Here is a 19256-nt window from a genome sequence, read left to right on the forward strand (position 1 = left end):
ATATATTTTTACCAAATAAAAAACTATATTTAATGAATTTGTAGAATCTTACGATTCTACGATCCGATTCGATCCTACCCTCCCCATCGATTCAAAGTAGAATCCCGATCCTAACAACACTGTTTCACACTCTCATTTTTTGAATCATTAAGTTTTCTATAACCCACATCCATTTCCACTATGTTTATCCTCCTCTTATGTATTTTTGTCCACAATAGAGAGAATTCTCTTATCCATCCTCTAGACCTCTATCCATTTATGTACATTTTAACTTCTTACAAAAGAAAAAAATAAATACAAATAATCCACATGGAAAATATTAGTAGATACTCACTCTGCCCCGGTTAATTGTTGTCCTTTGGTTTTGGCACAAAGACCAACGCCAATTATAAGATGACAAGTGGAACAAATTGAGTGTGAAAGATCAAATTGCTCATTAAATGCAATCCTAAAATAGAAAGGACAATAACTAAGACACCCAAAATAAAATAGAACAACAAATAACCGAGTAAGGAAATAGTTGGTACAAGGGCAATGGTCAATGTTAGGGTAAGATTATTGGTAGTCTTGAGATAAGACTTTGGCGAGTCTTAAGACAATACCCACTCAAGACTACCAATAATCTATCATAGTTTTAATGAAGTCTTGACAAAGTCTTGGAAATACAAGACTCTACATGAGTCTTGACCCCACTATTAAAAGAAGACATCCAATGAAAGAATAACAAATGTTATATTATTTTTGTTCTTTTTTTCTTAAACCCCACATTTTCTCAAGTAAGGTGAAAAAGTAGAGCCTGAGATAGGTCTGACTCATAATATATAAAGTTTAAAGTGAGTCTGAACAATAAATAAATAATAAGTTAGTAAAAAATTGATGTGGTAGAGTCATAAGACTTTGGTGAATTCACCCTTATACTTGATCTAAAATTAGAGGAAACAATTTCTCAAAAAAAAAAATTAGAGGGAACAGTGAACGTCCTCTTGCTAATGTTCTCACTCTCTCTTCTTATCTCTCACCTGCTTTCTGCATCTCATCTGCATATTCTCTCTCTTCTTCTTTGACATTTTCTCATAACTACTACCTTTACACTTCCCCTATTTTTCTCTCCTTTTTCACCGACATTTCCGCCGTATTTTCCGCTCACTTTTCCGACGTCACACTCCGGTACGCTCCACTTTCCTCCTCCTTCCTTTCTTTACCGTGTTCTTCTTAAAATTTACTGTGCATATGCTGTAACTATTTGTTGTTATCACCAAAATTACAGTGTTTGTGCGTATGCTTGATTAATATTCGTCATTTCGATTTACGAGTAAGTCTTATGTGAGACGGTTTCATTGTTAAGATATTGTGAGGCATAACCGATAATACGCTAGAAACTAATGATAAAAAATGAGAGAAGTATTGTTTACTTTGATCAAAGTACTTATCACAACGAATGTGAAAGATAAATAAATGATTGAGACAGAGGAAGTTACTATTTTTGACGATAAACTTATCATTAATATCGTCCCATATAAAAATTGGCGAGTGTTGATTAAATGAACTTGGAAGTTGAAAAGTAGGGAAGATTATAAATTTATAATATAATGTAGGCGTTAAATGTTAGTACTTAGTTTCCTCGAAAAATGGCTGAAAATCGGTGAGTATGTTGATTTTTTTTTGTCTATTTTGCGGATTTATTAATTCATTTGTGTTTTTATGTTATGACTTGCACAGAAATAAAGGAAGATTTGATAAAATAAGGATAACTGCAGCTGTTCAATTAATATTGATAGGCTACAAAAGGTAAAACTGTAGTGGTGGAAATCACCTAGTTTCCAAAAGCTGATGATTCAGAGGGATCAATTACAAAACTTAGCATAACCAAACTACTAATCCTCCTCCCTATTTATAAGCCAATGCCTTGGGAGACAAGCATTGAATTAGGATAAGATCAAGGAAATAAAAGACAAAATAACAGCTAATAATGCATTGGTAATTATCTCAATATCCCAACGGATTAATTAATTTGCTGTACTTAAGGTGGGGTGCCCATGTGCTCCTTCTATTCTCATTGTGTGAGCTGTAATATTCCTTATACAATGTTGATGCCCTTCTTTTTGTGACCCTGACACAATGACCGACCTTGCATTCCCTGGTGTAGCATTCACAGCATTGACACATTGACACTACCAGTGCCAGGTGCATCAATACCCTCTTCTTCAAATGATTCTTACCCAAGGATCAAAGCTTGGATATCTTTGCTGAAGATCATAAAGGAACTCCCATGTTGCGTCCTCTATAGAAGAGTCTGACCACTTGACCCGGACTTTTGTTGCTTGTACCCCGCCTCTTTTTACTGACTTCTTAGCCATGATTAACTCAGGGAAATCACTTGACATGCGAGGGGTTCGTAACATTTCTTTAGTAGGGACACATAGAATGTGTGATGAACCTTGGCAGTTTGGGGAAGTTCTAACTTGTATGCAACTGGACCTATTCTTTTGAGGATTTTATAGGGCCCATAGTACCTCTTGGAAAGCTTCTGATTTCCTCTCCCTGTCACAGAATGTTGCCGGTAAGGTTGTAACTTAAGGTATACCATGTCACTAGGCTGTAATTCCTCTCACTTCTCTTCTTATCAGCATTTTGCTTCATTCTGTTTCTGGCTCTAGACAAGTGAAGCTTGATCCTGTGAAGAGCTTCCTCCCTCGCTATTAGTGTCCTATCTACAGCCTCAACCTTACTTTCACTTTCACTGGGAAGATAGGGAAGGTGGACAGGAGGTAGTTGCCCGTATAGAACTTCAAAGGGAGAGGCTTGTAAGGAGCTATGATATGAGGTGTTATACCAAAATTCAGCAGAGGGCAACCATTTACACCAGTCAGTGGTGTTTCATTGCAGAAACACCTAAGATAGGTTTCCAAACACCTATTCAACACTTCTGTCTGACCATCACTTTGGGGGTGGTATGCTGATGACAAGTTGAGGTTCACCCCATGAACATTAAACAATTCTGGCCAAAAGTTACTGAGAAATAGGGAATCTTTGTCAGAAACTATACTGACCGGCATGCCATGAAGCTTGTAGACATTATCAAAATAGGGTTGTGCTACTTCGGCAGCGGTATAAGGGTGTCTCAAGGGTATGAAGTGCGCTGACTTGCTCAGCCTATCAACCACCACAAGGATGTAATCCATTCCCATGGACTTAGGGAGACCATCAATAAAATCCATACTAATTTCTGACCAAATGGAAGCTGTATTGGCAATGGCTGAAGTTGCCCTGGGTAGGCAGCTGCATCATATTTACACTGTTGGCAAATAGAGCATTTGTGAATATATTCTTGAATCTGCTTCTTTATGCCCTTCTAATAAAATTTTTGTCTGAGCCTTTGATATGTAGCCTCTACTCCAGAATGACCAGCTTGTAAGGTGTCATATATCAAGGAAATTATGGTGGGTTGTAAATTATCCACATTCCCCACCACTAGTTTCCCTTTTCTTTTGAGCTGATCACCCACCCAACTGTAGTTCTTGTGAGATTGCGGATCTTTGGCCAAGTCCCTTATCATGTCACTCAAATTTTTATCCTCTTTCCATCCCCTTTGCAGTTGAGAGTACAGACAATTGAGAGTACAGATCAGTGCTGATAGAACTGATGAACATTTGGTACAACTCTGAACTTTGCACCCTAGAAAGAGCGTCTACTGCCACATTATCTTTCCCCTTCTTGTACAGAATTTCATAATCATATCCAAGTAATCTAGCCAATCATTTTTGCTGCAAGGGATTATTCATTCTCTGCTTCAGGAGAATTTTCAAGCTTTGATGGTCAGTTTTGATAACAAACTAACAAACTGACTCCACTTGGTTACAGCATGGATGATGGCCAGCACCTCCCTTTCATAGATGGACATGGCTTGATGTTTTAAGGACAGTGACTTGCTTATATATGCTATGGGGTGTCCTTCCTGCATAAGGACTGCTCCAATTCCACCCCCTTAAGCATCAGTTTCAATTGTAAATGGTCATGGCCTTCTTAAGATTTGCAAGTGCTTGCTCAGCCTCAGGATTCCAACCAAAAGAATTCTTTCTTAGAAGGTTGGTAAGGGGCTTACTAATAACTGCATAGCCTTGTATAAACCTTCTATAGTATCCCGTCAAACCCAAGAACCCCCTTAGTTGCTTGATGTTTTTGGGTGTGGGCCATTGAGCTACCGCTGCCACCTTTGAGGGTTCAGTAGCTACCCCTTGCCTTATATGCCCTAGGTATTCGAGCTGGATTGCTCCAAAAGAACATTTGTTAGGCTTGGCATAAAGAGTGTTTGTCCTCATGGATTTGCAGAACCTGTTGTAGATGATCTAGATGTAACTCCCAACTAGGAGTCTAGGACTATAAATTAGAATGTCATAAAAAAAAACTAGGATGAATTTTCTGAGAAAGAGTTGGAACACTTGATTCATGAGACTTTGAACGGTTGAAGGAGCATTGGTCAACCCAAAGGGCATGACCTTGTATTCATAATGACCATTATGAGTCCTAAAACCAGTTTTATAGATATTACTTGGCTCCATTCTTATTTGGTGAAAGCCTGATCTCAAATCAATTTTTGTAAAAAATTAAGATCCATGTAATTCATCTAATAACTCTTCAATCAAGGGAATAAGAAATTTATCCTTTATGGTTTGCTTGCTTAACTCCCTATAGTCAACACACAACCTCCATGATCCATCTTTTTCTTGACAAGAACAACTGGAGAGGCATAGGGACTGGTACTATGCCTGATTACTCCATTTTCCATCAGCTCTTGGGTCATTGCCTCAATTGCATCTTTTTGCAGCATTGGGGGTATCTATATGGCCTGATGTTAACAGGTTCAGCTCCTGTTGTTAAGTTAATGTGATGATTATGCCCCTCTCTTAATGGAGGCAGCCCCTTGGGCTCCTTGAAGACATCAGGGAACTGATTGATGAGGACTGAGGTGCTGGACTTCTTCCTGTAATCCTTCCCCAGTGGTTGCCTGAAGCGAACTGTGCCCCATTCTCCAAAGTTTTTTCCATGTTCTTAAGGGTTTTTACCTTAGTGACAGGGGTTTGAGTCCCCTTGAGAACGTGATGCTTTGCTTCAAAATTGAACTTCATGGTCAGGAGCTTAAAGTCCCGGGTAATGGGCCCAAGAGTTTCTAACCATTGAATGCCTAGGACAACATCACAGCTTCTTAAGGGCAGTGCAAAGAAATCAGCAGAGAAATCTGTGTTTCTTATCCTCCACTTAAGCCCTTTAATCATCTGGGAACATGCTAGTCTACCCCCATTAGCTAGTAGCTACAGAAATATTGAATGGAGTGATTGACTGAAAGTTTAACCCCAATTTGCTAGCCACCCCAGCATCTATAAAGTTGTGAGAGCTCCCATTGTCTATTAGAATGCTTAGGGTTTTTTTACCAACTTGGCTAGGTATCCTCATGGTTTGGCACTGTTGTTGTCCAGCCAAGGCATAGACATAGACATAGACAGAGATCAAAGCCACCTCTCCTAACTCAGGCTCCTCCTCCTCCTTATCATTCTCACCCTCCTCTTGTTCTTCTTGTTCAATAGAAAATAATTGCCTTTTCCTGTTTTTACAAACATGTAAGGGTGTGTACTTCTCATCACAGTAAAAACACAACCCTTTTGCTCTTTTTTCCTCAACTTCTGAATCTGCAGGTTTGAGTTTGGAAGGATAGGTAAAGGCGGGGGTTGATTTTGTCGGTGTGGAACATTTTGTGGGAAATTGTTTGACAGGGGAGGAAAAAAATGGTTTACTGTGTGTGGGAGACGAACAGGGAGTGTTTCTGTTGGTTTTTGGGTTGATTTTAAGGGCAGTCTCCTGAAGCTTAGCCAGACCGTAAGACCGTAAGCATCTTGGATGGTTTTTGGCTCGAGCATCTTTACCATGACTAAGATATTGTCATTCAGCCTTTCTATGAAACAACTCAATGCATAAGCAGGTAAAAGGTTAAGTTTGCTGATTAGTGCATCAAATTTGTCATGATAGGCATGTACTGTCTCAGTCTGCTTAAGGTTTAGCAGATCAGCCATGGGGTCATCATGAGTGTTCCCAAACCCAGCAAAGATGGCTACTTTATACTCATCCCACCCCAATGGTACTATAGAGGTTATGTTCTTTCTTTGTGTAAGCCTGGTGCCAAGCCAGAGCTTTAGATTCTAAATGCATGGATACATACGTGACCTTTTGAATTGCATCCACATCAGTAACAGAAAAAAACAACTGATCACATTTAAATAACCATCCCTCAATATCATCCCCATTAAACACAGGAAATTTGATTGTAGGAGATCTAATAAGGTTATTGGAAGAATTACCATTAGTGAGCCCCTGGTTTGCTAGATTTGCCAAGCTTTGGGTGATAGTTTCCATCTGAGCCTTTAGTTGTTGCACATCACTTTTAAGTTCAGCATCTCCTATGGTGTAGATTCTTGCTACTGGTTTATTTTTTGTGATTTTTGGTTTTGTTGTATAAAGGAGAAAAGAGGAATTAAATATTTTTGTGTTTTTCTTAGGATTTTTTCTTAAATTTTCTCTATTTTTTGAAGTTTATAGTTTCCACAGGTCGAGAGGAACGTTCCTCTGATACCAAATGGTATGACTTGCACAGAAATAAAGGAAGATTTGATAAAAATAAGGATAACTGCAACTGTTCAATTAATATTGATAGGCTACAAAAGGTAGAACTGTAGTGATGGAAATCACCTAGGTTCCAAAAGCTGATAATTCAGAGGGATCAATTACAAAACTTAGCATAACCAAACTACTAATCCTCCTCCCTATTTATAAGCCAATGCCTTTTAGGATAAGATCAAGGAAATAAAAGACAAAATAACAGCTAATAATGCATTGGTAATTATCTCAATATCCCAACGGATTAATTAATTTGTTGTACTTAAGGTGGGGAGGTGCATCATTTTACTAAAAATTTCTGATTTAGGTATGGGGATTAATTTATGAAATGTAATGTTTAGGCAAAATTGTCATATGATGAAGTCGATGAGCTTTGGACTTTAGCAGCTCGCTCATTGTTTTCCTAAATTTTCATGTGAGATGGTATTTCAATAATGTTAGTGTGAGACGGTTTCTTTATGTTTTTTTTCCCCTCTGGTGATTAGTTGAAGGTTTTCTTGCATGTGGAGTACAGGAGTAGTATGAGAGCAAGTAAGGTTGCGTACATCTAGAACTTGATCTAGTTACTTAAACCTTGCCAATGGTAGTCGTAGTCATCTTGGTTTTTTGGTACTAAGTTACATGTGTGATTGTTTGGAATCAAAGAGAGGATTTCTAAAGGTATATTGTAGGTTTGATTGCATAAGCTACTTGGAATTTGGATGGTAATGTATGATTTAGTGGCGGAGCAAGGATTTGAAGTTATATGGGGTTAAAATATGCATTGAAAATTTTGAAATAGCGGATTTTCAAGACATCCTCTAGGTTTCACTGCATAAGTTATTGGACTTTGGGAATTCAGAGTTAATGGTGGTATGTATGATTCAGTGGTCGAGCAAGGACTCGAAGTTAAGTGGGGCTAAAATATGCATTGTAAATTTTATGACAGCGGATTAGTAATATACTCCCTCCGTTCCTGTCATTTGTTTACCTTTGATGTTGGCACAAAGACCGATGAGAGAGGAGGGGACCATTTGTGGGTATTGTTAAATTTGTTATTGAGTGACAATTGGACAATAGGTTATGTGGATGTTCAAATTACCTTTCAAAAATATTCCTAATATAGAAAGGTAAACAAATGAATAAGACACCCATAAATGGAATAGGTAAACAAGTGACGGAGATGAGGGAGTAATACAGTACTTTAACGAATAGTTCAAAAATTTTGCTTAAGAATTTCTTATCTTTCACTGTTTCGGAAGACAATATCCCCTGATAGGCTGCTACCTCTCTCGTTCCGTCACTGTTATGATCTGATATCTTTTCTCACTTTCCAAGATTAGTTTAATTTTTGTGCTTCTAGTATTTCTTGAAATTTAAATTCGATGTGGATTGAGATAGCTTAGGTGGGTGTAGTAGTGGGTAGGAAGATCTTTGTCATTATGTGCTAGTTGAGTGGGGTGCTAAAATATGCACTGAAAATTTTATGACAGCGGATTAGTAACGGAATAAAGTGATTTAACGAATAAATCGAAAATTTCACATTAAAAAAAATCTTATTTTTCACTGTCTGGGAAGACGATAGCTCCTGCTAGGCTGCTATCTCTCTCGTTCCGTCACTGTTATGATCTTAGATCTTTTCTCACTTTCCAAGTTTTGTTTATTTTTGTGCTTCTAGTATTTCTTGAAATTTAAAATTTAAAATGTCACTGCTACTCCTCGCGTTCCGTCACTGTTACGATCTTAGATCTTTTCTCACTTTCCAAGTTTAGTTTATTTTTGTGCTCCTAGTATTTCTTGAAATTTAAAATTCCGATGTCGATTGAGATAGCTTAGGTGGGTGTAGTACTGTAGTAGGGGCCTAGGGGGTTTAAAGATATTTGTCATTATGTGTTAGTTGTAATCAACAATGGTAGTTTCATCTTGTAAAGAAGGTTGCTTTATGTTAATTTTAGGAGTGATTATGGACCACATTTCTTTTTTCTTATCTTCATGATTTTTAGGTTGTCTTTATGTTGCTGGAATTTGTTTTCTTACCAAATCACACAAAATATACTCATTAACCTAGATCACTATTTTAGTGACTTGGTCAATGTTCATGAATCATGAATTATCATGACTTATACTCCTATAGGCTATAGTATGTTGATGGGGTTGAATGATTTGGAGGCATAAAGCTATACTATTACAACACTACGCCATTGATAAAGCTAGTGTCATCGAATTTTTTTTGCTGACTTTTTAACATGAATGTGTTGGGAAATAAAAATGGGGAAATACGTTGAAAGAACTAATATTAAGGAAAGTGTTGTAAAACTGATTGTGAGTTTATATTCGTAAATGTGTAACAGTTGTATAATCGACTTCTTTTGCAAGCTGCTTCGACCTTCGAGTGCCTTCATATCTCCATAAGCTTCAGTGGCTTAGCTAATCTATGCTTTTTCATATATGTATTTCATTTATTTACTTATTTATTTTACCTGTCTGTAACATTGTCAATTACTGTGTTGAGCTGTGGGGTATGTCAGATTGTTTCTTTTGTTTGTTCATGATTTCCCTTTTGGTATGGGCAGTGTGGAGCAGTTAGTTGAGAAGTGAACATAGCAAGCGCCTGCAAGGGCAGTGGCTGTTTGATCGCTAAACATGTTTGACAGCTGGTTTTAGCTTAAAAGCATCAGCATCTCATTGTAGACATTGGTACCCCTCTGGGATGGAATAGATCGGGGTGCTACAGAGACTACTCGCAGTAGGAATGGCACTAAGCTACAAGATATATTAATGTCAGATAAACCCCACTTGTCATATGCTGATTTTCATCATGAACTTACGAGAAATCCTGATGCTCCGTTACCTAAATATGTAGGTAGTAAACAAAGTCAAGTGTTCGAGAGGAGGAACCTTAAAGAGGAAGAACTAGTTAGATACATGTCTAATTTGCCGAGTTATTTGGAGAAAGGGAAAAACTATCAGGAGAGAGCACTGAACGTTGGTGTTCTTGACTGGAGGCGTTTGGAAAAATGGCAGTATAGTCAAAAACATATGCAGGCTAAACATAGTGCGTTTTCTCCATTTAGTAGCAATGCTTCTCTCTTTTCAACTGATGACTCATCAACCCATTCTAGCAGAGACCAAATTTGCTCTCCTACTTGTCAAAGATCACAACGTATCTCTCTGCAATCTGCGGCTAAAGCTTCACCAAAGGAAGATCATGTTCGAGATGCTAAATCGTCAACTGGAAGAAGCTGCTCACCGGTTCATAGTGTAGTACAAGGCTCCGTGCATCAATCTCATCCCCAAAAGGTATATGCAGGGGTAAGAATGCCACATGAGATTGACGTTTTTGGAGGAAATACCCATAAATTCAAGGACTTAACTGCTAAATTTAAGGACTCAACTGCCGTCACTGGTAACCAGTTAAGCAGACAACACAAGACTTTTAGTGCAGTTTATGAAACGAAAGGGTCAAACTTGCAGTCCTCAAAAATCGGTGGAAAGTTGATCCCCAATAAGTATGAGGCAACACCTACTTGGAAAGGTAAAAAAAAGATCCAAGATGTGGAATCTGCCAAAGATATAGGAAGGTTTCGAGAAACCAAGTTAAATGCAGCTGATCAAGGTTACTTTGAAAGAGACAAACCAGGTATTGTAATCATGCCTAGAGAGCCACTGGAACATACTTGCTCAAGTTTTACTGGCTCAGCCAGTTTTACTGCGAATGACCGGCTGTCTATAGAACCTGGTGAGAAGTTTCTTTTAGCAAGAAAAAATCTTGAGGGTAGACGTCCATCTAGCAATGATGGCTGCGACCAGATGAGGTCCACCGCATCTAGTTTTCAGCATGAATCGGGTGTCGATATTTCATCGCGGGTATCACATATCTCTCTTCAGTCCACAACCAACAAACTTCAGACTTCGTCCTCTATTAGTGTGCAGGGTATCAAAGTTCCTACTGAAGCACCATGTGTGGCGTCTTTTCCCACTAGGATGCTTAGCAGTCCATCTAGGAGCAGACATACACCAGAGAAGAATCCAATTACATCAGCAAAGCCTTCTGAGAAGTTGGATGCTAGAAAAACCTCAGAGTCCATTCCAAAAGCAAGAAACCCGTCGCCGATTCGTAGATTGAGTTTTGCAATGGGAAAGATGGTTAAAAATGTTGGGTCCAGAGATAACTCACCTCTTCGCACGTCAAATTCAAGAGACTGCATCGCAAGATCTGGGTTAGATGCAGCTGATCCTTCTTTGTTAATTGATAATCCTTGCAGTAATAATACGTTATCAACTAATCATAACAGTAAAGGTAGGTCGAGTAGTCCTCTAAGAAGGTTGCTCGATCCTCTTCTTAAGCCCAGAGTGTCCAACCCATCAAACAAACAAACTTCGTCGAGCATTGGTGCCACGAAATCATGTACTAAGCCATCAGATTCTCGTACTGGAGATTCTACTGGAGTGCATTTGAGTTCTGCAGGCGCTAGTGATGCTCAGGACACTTCAAAGAATGGTTTGCCAACACTTCAAGCTCTTCTGCAGATATCATTCAAGAATGGACTTCCGTTGTTTACTTTTGCCATTGACAATGAGAAGAACATTTTAGCTGCAACTGTAAGGAAGTCAAGTGCTCCAGGAAAAGGTCACCATAGCTGGGTTTATACATTTTTCGCCATTCATGAAGTCAAGAGAAAGAGTGGAAGTTGGTTGTCCCACGGAGGGAAAGGTGGCAATCATGGTTATGTTCCTAATGTTGTGGCTCAAATGAAGGTCTCGGATACTTATAGTTCTTCCACTATCAAGCACGATAATGCTGATGTGGCCATCTCAAGAGAATTTGATCTCTTTGCTGTGGATTTGGGACAGAGAGATGAATATTCAACGGACTTTCATCCAACTAATGAGTTGGCAGCGATTATTGTCAATCTTCCACGAATCACCGTGTGCAGTGATAATAAAGTTGACAATTCCAGCTTTGACTGGTTGGGTTTTTCAGAGGGTTTTATAAGAGAAAACTCACAGGTGAAAAGATCCAATGATAATTTTCTTTTGAGCATGAACTCGAGTACAACGGTAGTACTTCCTGGTGGGATCCATACAGTGCCTAGTAAAGGAGAAATATCAAGACTGGCTCAGAGATGGAGATCGGGTGGATTATGTGATTGTGGTGGATGGGATTTGGGTTGTCAGTTGAAAGTCTATACCAATAAAAAAGAACATTTAACCAAGTTTAACTCTTTTGAAATTGGCCAGAACAACGAAAAGCTTCAGCTTTTCTCACAGGTATCTCCTTGACATTTTATATCGATAGTCTCTTGTGAGACGGTCTCATATAACCATTAACTCGTGGAAAGATAAAATCAACAAATAATTACCATTATCACGAGACCATCTCATATGAAAATTTATAGCATCGAAGTTCAAAAGTGTGGATTGACCTTGATTTATCGTAACACTTGGACGATTTTATAGAATCATAGTACTCCTTACTAAGAAAATCAACCTGTTTTGTGCAGGTGGGTCAAGGTGACCAGCCTGTTTTGAATATGGCGCCATTTAAGGAAAGGACATACTCGGTGGAATTCAGTTCATCACTCACACTCCTACAAGCATTTGCTGTAAGTATATCCTTTATAGACTGTCGGAGACCTTCCGATCTCTCAGAGCTAAACAATGTACCTGCAAAGGTTCCTGGTGTCTGGTGAGGTTGGCATTTTTGAGGTACCTATTCATCCAAAGATGTCAAATCAGGCTGAAGCGCCTGGAAGATTCGTCTCATATCCACCCCATTCCCCTGTTGGAAGAGTCTGAAACCTAATTTTAACCACTTTAAAGCCCCTATATTAATCTAACCATGCCTGTTTCTTCAGCCGAGGTTTATATACATAATAGTATGCCCTGGTCCTCCATATGAGAGCATTCTTAACAAAATTGAAGCCTGAAGGATCTATTCCTCTAAGAAGATAAATGGCTTTAACTGTCGTAATTACAAATTTCCGACCTTTCTTAAATTAAATAATAATAGTAATAATTAATTATAGTAAAATGTAAAAGAGTATCTAAGAGTATCCTTTGTAGTTTGTACTAATGAAGTAGTAGTAAAACTATGTTTATGTAAACTGTAAAGTGTTCGTTTTGGAGATGAAGTATGAAGTTGAGTCAGATAGTTAATGTAATCCGTAATTGCCTTGTTAAAATTCTGTTGTTGAGAGACCGTCTCTCACGAGTATTTATTTTTCTAGATTTTCTTTGACATGTGTAGGCACTGAAATTTTATTTAAGTGTCGAAAATACAGAAATTAATTAATTTGAGTTAATAATAAATAAATTACTCAATTTAATTATTTTTGTTCCTTTTAAATCAAATTTGGGCCATTCCGAGTTATTCGGGTCCAAACAGAAGTCAAATTGGGCTAAAATTGCAAACGGGCCGAGAGATGGGCCTGCAACCCTAAGCTGGAGAAAGCCCAACTTTTTCTCTATAAATAGAGCGAAGTTCTTTCATTTCAGGAGAGAAAAACTCAGAAAAAAAGAAAAGCTCTGGAATTCTCTCTGAAAATCTCGTGAAATTCAACGTAAGCAGTCAACAAGCACAACAAATTCGTGCCGCCTGCGCAAGAAAACTCAAACATTTAAACTCAAATATTCAAACATTCAAGAGAGACTCAAGTCGTTCGACCCTCTCAAGAATACAAGTCAACGTCGCGCGTAGAGTGCATACACCCTCTACACGTGCACCCCTGCAAAACGTACGCGCACCCCCTACGTGGATCGTGCATGCGTACCCTATTTGTTTAGTTAGAATCAGAGGATTATTAGAGATTGTACACGAACTTTTCTGATATTAATAAAAACTCATTTTGTTTCCTTGTTTTGTATTTCAGTTATCGCAAATACAAATTTGTCGTTACAAATTTGGTGAACCCGACGTGAAACTCTCTACCTCTCATCTCTACTGCTTTACAAGCCAAGTCTACTAAAAGAAGATGTCTACCAAGCAGGACACGTCACCTGACGCTTCCAAGAAGACCTACGCAGCTATCCTGCAAGGCACTCCCACCTTCTTACCTCCTCCCGGTGTGCAATCGCTTCAGGCGTCGCACTAGAGGAATGGCAAAGAAAGCTGCTATCAACGCTGCTGCTACTAGCCTACGCTCTGCACATGTCCCTACCAGGCCACGCAAGATCTCTGTTGCCTCCATAGGCTGCTGCTTCTACGCCTATCCTTCTTTGCCTCTCTACTCCTTCGCGTTAAGAGATTCGAACTTCTAAGGTCGACAAAAACGCTTCCCCTTGCAAACCTAGGGCGTCACCAAAAAAGAGAGATGCCTCCACTCCTATCAGCGCTTCAATCATGGTGATTGCTGGTTCTACACTTGAGGAGCAAGTCCAAAGCATGAACAAGCTCCTTGAAAAGATGATGAACGAGAATGAAGAAAAGAACAAGAAGATTGATGAACTTCAAAAGGAGGTAGTGGAGCTTCGCGAGAAAAAGATCTCAAGTGAGCACACTAACTCTGACAAGGATGATGATACTGATAAGGACGATGACAAAGATGATCTTTGGAAAGACTTACGCAATGAAATTGACGCTTTCACTAAAGAGAAGCTCCAAGAGTTGATAGCTAAGACAATTAAAAGTCACTAGGTGAAAATTCGACAAGCGAAAGGACGCTACATCAAGCCTTACACTAAGAGGATTGATAGTCCGCGCATGCCTCTTGTTATCGGCCTCCAAAGTTTCAACGATTCGACGGGAAGGGAAATCCAAAACAACACATCACCCACTTCGTCGAGACATGCAACAATCTTTGGAACTAATGGTGATCGTCTAGTCAAGCGGTTAAATACGTTCTCTTAAAGGAATTGCTTTTGATTGGGACACAGACTTGGACTCTGAGTCAATTGACAGTTGGGGTCGCATGGAAGACGAATTTCTTAACAGGTTCTACAGCATTAGGCGTATTGTCAGCATGAGTGAACTAACAAACACAGCACAGTGGGAGGATGAACCTGTCGTCGACTACATCGATCGATGGCGTACATTGAGTCTACAATGCAAAGATTGCTTAAGTGAATCCTCAGCAGTGGAAATGTGCATTAACGGGATGATCTGGGATATTCTTTATATAATGAAAGGAATCAAGCCGAAAAGCTTTCTAGAATTGGCAACCCTCGCTCACGACATGGAAATTACAATCAAAGGGCGTGACAAAGCTCGATCAACCTCTTCTAAGACGCCAAGTGAAAAGAAGGAGTTCAGAAAGACAGATAAAGGCTTCAAGTCGATAGGAAAGGAAGCAATGGTCGTCGAAACCAGCGGATCGCCCGTTAAAATCTCATCAAAGCCTAAGTATGAAAAGAAGAAGGACTCATATGCTTACAATTATCAGCGGGACAAACCCACATTAAAAGAGTTACAAGCTAAGAAGTATCCTTTCCCAGACTCTGACTTAGCCGGAATGCTAGATGACCTTATAGAGAAAAAGGTTATACAACTGCCAGAGTCCAAGAGACCTTAACAGGCCAACAAGACAAGTGATCCCAACTATCGTCGCTGTTTTGTGTGGATTTTGCGCAAGGCGAAATCAGGTCAGGGTGATGTTGTGCAGGGTTAACTAGCTCTAATTAGATTTCTGGTCAGGTTGACAGGGTACGATTTAAGCTGTAAATAAAATAATAGAAATAACAAGACAAACAATTTTGTACGTGGAAAACCCTTAAATGGGAAAAAACCACGGGCACCAAGTCAGGAGAGGATTTCACTATATGATTTGAGAGAATATTCTAATGATAACAATAATGCTTGTAATTCTAAGTAATATGTGCTCTTCTTCCTGTGCACGAATGATGTCCCCCTTCAGATCTCTCAAGTGTTCTTTATATAGCTTCCCATCTTGAACGGCTGCATGATCAAGCATTGAAGGTCAATATTCTCCATAATTCTTTGGTAATAATTGCCAAATATATCCTTCTTAATTACCGTAATTATTGCATAATCTTTACACTTAATGCTGCGTATTTATTTCCTTTAATACACGCGGATTTGGTCAAATATTGTCCTGATATTTAGACCGTTGTCCTCTCCATGGCCTGGCGCCTAACTTCATGTGCCCGAGAGCCTGGCACCCGAGAGCCCTGGCGATCGAGGTTTAGGTGAAATCTTGATCGGTGTGGTCTCATGGATTTCCAGTGCCTAACAATTGCCCCTTATCTCCTTATTGGTAGTGCCAGGACGAAAAAATGAGGAGATAACTTCAATTTTGATAAGATCGCCCAACGGTTAATTTTCCCTGATCAGTTTCCTGTAACGGCTCTTTTTTATCGCTAATCGTGACGCGTGATAATCGGATATTTACTGCAACTTGCCTTAATGATTTTGCGGCTGAAACCCTAATCTTCTTTGCTATAAATACTTGTGTGCTTCATTAATTTGAACTCATCAACATAATTTCTTCGTCTTCTTTTTCTTAACTTTCTTTTTCTTCAGTTATCTTAATTCTCAACTTCCCAAATCTCTAATCAATCTTTCATAATTCTTCAAACAATGGCTGCAAAGAAAAAATCTACCAGGGCAGCGGTTCCTGCAACTCCTCCTCCTCAAAATCCCGAGGAAGTTTCCTCCGAAACTTTGCCCGCCTCTTCTCGCTCTCCTTCTCCCACAAGAAATAAAACGAGTGATCCTCCATTGGAGATGATCTCAATATCTCATGGTGCTTTTCAATTTAAGCCCACGAAGGCTTTAAATGAAGTTCAGTCTCCCTGCAAACCGTTTGAAGCCTGAGTTTGAAAAATTTTTGAAGGATAAGGGAATCATCCTGCGATCTTTGAAGTCCGGATCCTCGAGGATTCTCCCATCGTGGCCGACGGGCTTGTCTGGTTGGTTCTCAGTATCCATGATTGGGCTTTCGGGCGGTGTAAGCTTCCTTTCTCTCCTCTTATGGTTGAGGTTATTAAGGAAATTGGTGTCCCTTCTTATCAATTAATGCCGATGGTGTGGAAAGTTGTATGTTCTATTGAGAATCTCTGTAAAAAACACAATGTCTCTTTTTCTCTTGATGATTTGAAGGCTGTTATGCTATTAAAACAAAAACAATCCCCGCCGCATAAGTTTTAAAGTCGGACCGTCAACTACTCCCCTTCGAGCAATTTAGACAAAGTGGCCATGATAAGGGTTGGGTCGTCAAGGCTATATGTTTGTCGTGACCAATTATGTGGTCCCGACCGGCATATTTGAATCATGAGGCCTGTGTGGTCAGTGAGTCCTTTGATTTCTTTCTTTAACCTGCATGTTTTTCTTGTTAGTGAAAAAAAATGAAATGAAAATAATATGTCATACCTCTTATGTGTGCTTGATTGATAGGGTTCTCAAACCGAGTACCCTACTCCCAATGTCTCTGCTTTCTTTGCTATTCCTCCTTTGGAGAGGACCAGCCTCTTTGTTGCGGGGTTGGTCACCTTCCTCGTTTGTTTGAAGGCCGACGGTGCTCCCGTGGTCGCTAAAGCGTCGGGGGGTCTTGGTGCCGAACTTCAGCGATAAGTCTTTTTTTGATCTTTCCTTTCTTTCTACCCGGACTTCCTGATAATACTTGGTTTATATTGCTGATATAGCATTTCGTGTTGCAGCCACCAGGTCGTCTATTCGTCTTGCCAGGTTTGGTATGGCTGACCTTTCAACCAGGCTGGCTAAGATTAAGGAGGAAGGTCCTCAGGGGAGCGGGGATACTGAACCTGTCATTGACTTGACTGAGCAGTCCGATGCTGCCAAGGTCCCTACTGCACCTGCTGTCCCCCAAAAAAAGGAAAATTTAAGATGTTGATATTTCTGCCCTGGTTAGGGAGGTGAGAGCTAGGGTGGAAAATATGGAGGCTGCTAGGGTGAAGATCAGGGACTATGCGGCTTCTAAATCGGATGTCATGCTCACCCTTGACCCTGTTGAGACTGCTACTCGGGCGATTGCTTGATGGATCATTCGATCGACCTCTTGGTCGGTGCCCCGGCTCGTAAGGGAGGTATGTTGGAATCGTTTCCATGTGTTTTGTTTTTGGTAGTCTTCTATTGTTGGTATAAGTTACTCATACTTTTCTTGTCTTTGGTCGTGTGTCGCGACTGTCTCCATAATGCCTATCGGGCTACTTCTTTGTAGCCGGATTGATCGATGAGATCGAGTTATGATAGGTTGAAGTCCGAGCCGTAATTTGCAAGGGCCGACTTGGCCGCCAAGATCGCCGATTTGACAAGAGTGCGGTGAGAGGGATCTTTATTAAGACGAGGCGGCTTCAAGCACGCGACATTGCGGGAGGCCCTGGATAGGAATGAAGGGCTTACCCAGGAGAGAGATGACTTGGAGTTCAAGTTGGATGATGCCTCCCTCTATTTCTACATTAAGGGAAGGGCGGCCGCCATGTCGAGCTGTCGAGGCCAGGGGCAAAATGGGACCCCGCACCGAGATGGCTTTTCTTTGCAAGTATCCCGACCGCATAACTTGGAGAATGAATAGGAGGTCGACTCTCCAGGGGAGCGGGACATTGAGGCCGAGCCAGGCTAAGAGTGGGAGCAAGTTCTTTGATGTTGTCGCTTCGAGGAGAAGCGATAATATTTAATAATTTTCGATTGGTATTTTGGCCCATCCAGGGGGAATGTCCCCCGGACAAACATTATTTTGGTTTTCTGTTTTGGGGCGGGGGCTCTCCCGACTTTTATGAATATTTCGGTACCTTTGCCCCAGGGGGTAAGGGTTTATATAGACATGATGGCATTCTTTTGGTCGATTTCATTTTTTGTCTTTGCTTGATTTGTGAGTTTCATCCTGTTGGACCTGTCAAATATTTTGTTTGCATGATTTTGGCTAAATAACTCCGCACATTTTTGTTTCAATTTTTTGTCACAAGTATTTCAACCAAGTATAGTTTTTTGCTATAATGGTTGAAAGGGTGGGAAATCCGACTGTCGGGAGGGCTTATGTCCTCTGCTGGCCGGAGGGCTTGGTATTCGGCTGTCGAGAGGGCATTTTAGATCGATGGTCGGGATAAAACACCCTTGCCGTCTTCTTCTGCGTCCGGTCGGTTGTTATCCGTGGCATAAACCTAGTCGGTCGAGCAATTATTTCATGCCGATTGGTCCCGACTTTTTACCGTATCCTATGATGGTTACCAACTCGTTAGGCACGATTAAGTGCAAAATTTTTGTTTCGAGAATATATAGTAGAGTAGCCCTCAATCCCGAATATTTATGCGTATAATCTTTTATCATGTATAATTGTTCGATTCAAAAGGTAAATAGATGGGTTAGTTGAAATTATAAAATACGACAAGTCATATAAAGCATGTAGTTCATCACATAGCACATCGGGTTGAGTAGTGATTGAATTTGTACCGATCGTAGCCCGATCCGATCTTTACATATGGAATAGTTTTAAATGAGTTACATTCTAAGATCTTGGGATCATTTCCCCTTCTAGTGTTTGGAGCCTGTATGCTCCTTGTCCAATAATTGAATCAATTAAGTAAGGGCCTTCCCATGTGGGAGCTAGCTTGCACGATTTTTCCTTTTATTTGGAAATACTTTGCGTGGACAAGGTCTCCTTCTTTGAAGACCACGACCGACGTTTTTATTGTAAGTC

At 40.0% G+C, this 19256-nt stretch overlaps 1 protein-coding gene across 4 annotated transcripts; it reads left to right on the top strand.

Annotated features, from left to right (window-relative positions):
* The first annotated feature begins 971 nt into the window (after positions 1–971).
* Positions 972–12830, top strand: LOC141634110 (uncharacterized). 4 transcript variants are annotated; one of them, XM_074446411.1, is made up of 5 exons: positions 974–1167; positions 1720–1788; positions 9219–9425; positions 9509–11916; positions 12150–12830. In XM_074446411.1, the coding sequence occupies exons 4-5, from the start codon at positions 9571–9573 to the stop codon at positions 12336–12338; spliced, it is 2535 nt and encodes an 844-aa protein (XP_074302512.1). In that variant the 5' UTR covers positions 974–1167; positions 1720–1788; positions 9219–9425; positions 9509–9570; the 3' UTR covers positions 12339–12830. The 4 variants fall into 4 exon arrangements, with proteins under 4 accessions (XP_074302509.1, XP_074302512.1, XP_074302510.1 ...); XM_074446409.1 differs by having other exon boundaries at positions 9219–11916; XM_074446410.1 differs by lacking the exon at positions 1720–1788.
* The last annotated feature ends 6426 nt before the right edge of the window (positions 12831–19256 follow it).

Source organism: Silene latifolia, chromosome Y (assembly GCF_048544455.1).
Source record: "Silene latifolia isolate original U9 population chromosome Y, ASM4854445v1, whole genome shotgun sequence".
In the NCBI taxonomy this organism is placed as follows: domain Eukaryota; kingdom Viridiplantae; phylum Streptophyta; class Magnoliopsida; order Caryophyllales; family Caryophyllaceae; genus Silene; species Silene latifolia.

What these genes read in the sequence shown, in the direction of transcription:
- LOC141634110 (XM_074446408.1), top strand. Translation starts at nt 9,424, where the DNA reads ATGTCAGATAAACCCCACTTGTCATATGCTGATTTTCATCATGAACTT. An exon ending in AGCTTCAGCTTTTCTCACAG is followed by an intron (nt 11,917 to 12,149) that starts GTATCTCCTTGA and finishes TGTTTTGTGCAG; the next exon opens with GTGGGTCAAGGTGACCAGCC.